The following is a 6000-nucleotide window of genomic DNA, read 5'->3' as shown; positions in this document are numbered from 1 at the left end:
GTTCCAGACAGTACACTAGTTATTAGGGACACAGCAATATCAACTTTAGATGAATATTTATAATTATCAGATGAATATTTAGCTGAGCTTTACCTGGGAAAGAACATTTTAACAATAAATATAGCACTGAGAACTCACAAAAGGAAAAAGGTCAATATTTGGCCTCATAAAAATGCTATCTGCATATTGAAAATAAATGGAAATAAGACCCAACAACAGACAAATGATTACTCATTATCACAAAAGTCATTTAGAATCCATGAAACAAACTGAGCAAAAATCATGAACAAATGATTCACAAAACAAACTACAATACTTAATTTTAAACGTTCAACTTTTCTAACTAGAAGATAAATTCTCTCTCAAAAAAAGGGAACAAATTTTTACACTAAAAGGGACCCCAGAAAGCTTCCTCATCTCTTCTACCATGTGATGATACAGAAATAAGGCATCTATGAATCAGGAAGCGGGCTCTCACCAGATCCCAATCTTGCTGTCACCCTGATCTCCAGCTTCCAGCCTCCAGAACTCTGAGAAATAAACTTCTGTTGCTTATAAGCTACCTAGTCTAGGGTATTTTGTTTTAGCAGCCCCAAGAGACGAAAAACAGATATATTCAGCCAATAAGCATTTAAGATTCCCTCAGGGCAAAAAACATCATTGGCTGGGAAAACATTTTTATTCTATACTAGATTCTGACCAATGTATGTCACCTACTTAGTTATTCCTTTACTAAAATTAATAGAAAAGGAAATTAAGGAAATACAAATAAGTGAAATAAAAATAAACAGAATAGCTCAATAAGAAAGCATAAATTTCTTCAGGAAAGCAAAAATTTGCTAGGTCTCTAAAACAAAAATGCAATCAAGGAATATATTAATTAAATTATTTCCAATGGAGATTTTCAAATTAAAAGACTTCCCCCCCTACTGCTATAATACTTACAGTCCAATATAATTGCCATCTACATTACAGAAATTAAATGATAGTCTTTTTCCAAAGAAAAACACATGATTAAATCTGCAAAGAACAGCAAAGAATATAAATATAGAAAATTTTAAAACTCAATTCTAAAACAACTTTGACATGAAGGTTTCTATTGTTTCTGTGAAAAAATAATTTTAAAAAACCAAACCTGCCATATTCGTGTAAGTCCATGCTCTAACTTCTTTTTTACATAGCCACGATCAAAATTGGTTTCTTCAGTACCCATCATACTACTTCCTTCTGGAAAAAAGATGGTATACATTTTTAGATTTACTTCAATGTGTTTTTGTTTTCCAAGTAATATGCTTGACCTCTCATATACTATGAGCCTATGTAAGATACCAAAAATATGTTCAATATTTATAGAGTCAAAGCATTATTAAAAAAAACAGCTATTAGGATTAAACCCATTTGGTAAGATAGATAAACTTAGGCCATGAAATGCTAAATATGTCAAAGACCACTCAGCTCATGTGATTGGAGCTGGGATTCCAATTCAGTCAGTGAGGTCCCAGAGACTAGGTTCTCAATGTCCATATATTGCCTACTGCAAGACCATGAAACAGGCTGCCAGGGCTATATTATAGGGCCAATTAACCCAATTATCAACATGCATGCTAACAAGAGTACAGACTGACAACTGCTTAGGCAGTGAGGTCATGATACATACATTTATATTTTATATTTCTCATGATATACATAGTTTTATCCATTCCAGATAAATAACCTAACAATGTCCAGTTCAATAGGTAAGATCAATGATCTGCCTCAAAACAAATCTTCCTCTAAAAACAATTGAAAATACATATACACATTTATATTAAAAATATTATATCTTTGTGTGAATAACCTGTGTGGAACAAATGGGTGAGTATGTATGTTATCATCTCCTTTTAAGCTAGTAGGGTGTCCTCTGAGAACTAGTAAAAGGCCCTCACATGTGCCAGGCACCATATACATGACTAGTTTACCTCTGAGCATTCCCAGAGCTTAAGCCTCATTATATGCACGGTATGGCTGCTAGGGACCCAGCAGCCTATGGCAGTGCATCTGAACTACAGCTTTAGGGTTTCATTTTAGAACACTGAAGTGTTAGGATACCAAATAGTATCAAATATCACTACAGAGCTATAAAAGATGAATTCTAGAGTCCTCTTCAGTTTTATGAAGTTCTGTGAAGAATAATTTTCAAATGACTGATTCTTACAATTTAATTCCTGAATACGAATATGAAAGGATTCATTTCAGGTGAACCAGTAACTTTTTAGAGTCCTAGATACTATCAACTTACTGTTAGGGTAATAACAGTACCTGAATATTCATAAAATATAGATTATAGTCAAGGAATTTTACTAAAGAGGACTAAGTATATAAGGCTCCGATGGAATTTTAAGTTTGACTCAGTACTCAAATGAATGTAAACTATTGGCCTAAAACAAAAAGCAAACTTCACCATGATTAAAATATAGATAATGTCCTCTAAATTCTAAAGTATGTGTTAATTCTATTCTAAACTTTTCCTTTTAAATAAGGTATTAGAAAAGAAAAAAAAATTGCTGAAATGTCTTAAGTATCCACATGTAGTAAAAATACAAAGGTTGCCAAAACAGGAAAAGCTTTGTGGAAAACTGCAATCTAGTGAGTTTAGGAAATTCCCTAAGTAACCAGAGATTTGGAAAAAAAAAAAAAAAAGGCCCTATAGGCATCATTCATTAGTATAATTATCTATGGATCCATTTCCTTTCACTATCACCAATGTAAGCTACCTTACATTCTCTCTAAACTTTACAGCAACCCTGCCAGGTAGATGTGTTACTACTCTATGGGGGGTTTCGTTTGTTTTTTCTGCCTACCATTTTAAGAAGCAAACTGAAGACTGAAAAAGATGAAGCAATTTCTTCACGTTCTCACCTTTGGTAAATAGCAGTGAAAACTTGAAGCCAGGCCCTCAGATTACCTCAGAGTATCACGGTTGGGTAAAACCAGTCTGGTCTGGAATCCTGGCTGAGTGCTCATTCCTCTCTCTTTCTCTACCTTATTTTACCTTCCTCAATAATACTTCTACATGGGTGAAAATCCATCCATAAAATTTTCCTCTCTTATTTTTGATTTCTATATCTATGAGCTTCTTATGAGTAAAGACAAAGATTAAACTTATCTCTTCCAAGCTACCAAAATCTTATGTTTAATCAAACAGTGAGATTTGGGTGTTTCCTCCACCCACCTAATAACAGAAACCAATCTTTCATCGCTTTTAAAACTATTTTGAATACTTAATGTTAGCTACTGTTCAAGGATAATTACTTAAGATATATAATTATGCAAATGAAGCAATTTAAATAGAATACCTAGTGAACATAATTTCTCAAAGACTTGTTTTTATTATTTAGCTACCTATATATCACGGTCATTTAAAGTTGTATTTTCCATGCAAATACGAAGATTTTAAAACATTTTTTAATGAAAAAAATGCGTATTTTCAGGATGGAAAGTATTAATATAATTATTAATTCTCAGAAGCTAGCATTATTAGTCCAACTTGAAAATAGCAAAATAGATTAATATTGAACATCTAACATTAATTTCCAAGTAACTTTGGACAGATCAATGTCTTACCTAGTTTGCAACTAATTAAAGAAATAATAATTTTTTTTTTTTTTTTAAAAAGCTCTTTCCCAGTAATTCAGCCCTAAGGCCCTCAGCACACACTCCTAGAAAGTGGTACTATCTGCCACTTGAAAAGTCCTTTGGCCCAGGTAATCCCCAAAGGTAACGGAGCTTCTAGAGTAGCTAAACCATTTTGCTGAAGATTTAACCTATAGATACTACAGTCCCCAGAAACCTAAAGGCATGCCTGCCCCCCTTCTTTCTTCTAACTTCAGTAATATGGTATATTTATAGTTCAATTTTCAAAATAAAATCAAAATAATTTCCTACCAGAAGCTGAAGCAGTATCCTCATTGTCATGCTTTTCATGCCATTCCATAGTCCTGTAATAGCTGAGCATAACCTCCCACAGTGCTTTGCACAGGTCCGCAAGGCATGGAATATAGCTGTCTGGTGTAACATGCTGAAGAAAATGGTAAGAGCCAATTTTCAAATTATTATGTTTAACACTTACAGTTATAATAAAACATGCTATTAATCAAATTTATTCAAAAATTAGAGATAACTAAGAAAATTTCTTCAAATGACATATCTAAAGAGAAAACTCAGTGGTAAGAAAATTTATTTCAGTAATTCCCATTTCAACACGGCTTTTTAGTACTTATTAGGAGTATCAGTCTATATGTTGTAGTCACACAACCATAAAGTCTACAAGAAGTTATTGAATTAGCAAGTGTTCTAATAAACAGTGACGTAAACTTCCCAAAAGGTATTTTTTAAAAACATGCTTCTAAACATGCGAACACAGCTTCATATTGATCCTTAGACCTGAATCATAACTTGCAAAGAGGAGGCAGGATTTACAACTCAACCATTTCATTTGTGTAAATTAAGCAAACACCTTTGACAATCTCTAAATTTTTTAAATCATTATAGATATAGGTAGTCTATATCTCACAACATTTTAAAGTAATGTTTTACATAAACAGGCTATGAAACATACATAATCCCAAATCTCTCCCTAATGGAAATGCATGAATTTTTTCTCTCTTTATCCTTCATAAAAACAATTAGTTTGCCATCCTGCCCTCTTTTTCTATTTTGCAGGCTTCCCACTTGTCATAATACAGCATTTCCTCCATCATTTGAGATTTTTCTAGCATCTCTTTAGCTTGTGATCAACCCACCACAACTGATTATGCTTGATAAAACACTGAAAGGCTGCTTCTGGTGTAAGTAAGCCCTCCAAGACAAACAGCTAGCAGAAATAAAATATAGCAAGCGTAGCTATGGTGTGGTTGACAGGATGTCACAATTAGTAGTGGTCCTCACTCTTTTAAAAAGCTTTTTCATCCAATGATGATCTCTCCCTCATCTAAACTCATTTACCAAAACATTCATTTAGCAATTCATAAAAGTACTAGCTTGTATGACTTAGTACACTTTTGAATAAGCGTGTCAAATCTTTGAAACTAAACTGGGATATAGTAAAATAGAGGAGTTAAGCTCTGGAATTAGACTACCCAAGTGGGGTTTATGCCAACAATGCTAGAATGGTTTAATCTTATAAAATCTATTAATATAATATAACTCACTCTATTCATAGGTCAAGGAGAAAAGCCAAACAAGTATCTCAACTGGAAAAAAAAAAAAAAAAAAAACGCTTTGACAAAATTCAACACCCGTTTCTAATAAAAACTTGTGCAAAAATAAGAATGGATGGATATTTCCTTAAGATGAGAAAACTCTAAGGCATAACCACTGTGGTCAGGAACAAAGCAAAGATTCCTACTATCTCCACTACTATTTAATAATGATCTGGGATATCAGCCAATGCAATTAGAAAAACAATTAGAAGCAAAAGAATAAAAAAAGAAGAAAAAAACTATTTCTATCGCCTAATGACATAATAACACACCTGGAAAGTCCTAGAGAATCAATGATAAAACTATCTCAAACAATAAAAGAATTCAGCAAGGTAGCAGGTTATAAAATTGGCATGCAAAAAAAACCCAACATTCATATACAAATCATAACCATTTAGAAGATCCACTGAATGAGAAAACCCCATTTACCATAACAACAAAGGAGATCAAATTTTTAAGAAAAAATTTAAGAAATGATCAAAAACTCATGAAGAAAACTGTATGACACTCCTGAAAAATACAAAAATAGACTTGAACAAATGGAAAGCCATCCCTCATTCTCAACATCATCAAAATGTCAGTTCTAATTAATTTATAAATTTACTAATAAACCAATAAAAAAGTCCAGAAATAGATCTGGCCTCGTTAAAAAATCTAGTGTATGATAAGATGGCATCTCACATCACTTAGGCAAAGATAGTCTTTTTTCACAAATAATGTTAGCACAACTGGATAGTCAGCTGGAAAAAGACAAAATTAG

The 6000-nt window shown here is 32.7% G+C and overlaps 1 protein-coding gene across 1 annotated transcript in view; it reads right to left on the bottom strand.

The window, feature by feature from the left end:
* Positions 1-6000, bottom strand: part of CCDC132 (coiled-coil domain containing 132) — a 139247-nt gene that overhangs the window by 76261 nt on the left and 56986 nt on the right. Inside the window, exons 13-14 of the mRNA XM_012647392.1 lie at positions 3925-4057; positions 1140-1227 (exon numbers count right to left, since the gene is read on the bottom strand). Of these exons, the coding sequence (XP_012502846.1) occupies positions 1140-1227; positions 3925-4057 (221 nt within the window). The remainder of the gene's footprint in view (positions 1-1139; positions 1228-3924; positions 4058-6000) is intronic.

This window comes from Propithecus coquereli, unplaced genomic scaffold, assembly GCF_000956105.1.
Source record: "Propithecus coquereli isolate 6110/MARCELLA unplaced genomic scaffold, Pcoq_1.0 Scaffold108, whole genome shotgun sequence".
NCBI lineage: Eukaryota > Metazoa > Chordata > Mammalia > Primates > Indriidae > Propithecus > Propithecus coquereli.
This window is presented reverse-complemented; position numbering and strand designations above follow the sequence as displayed.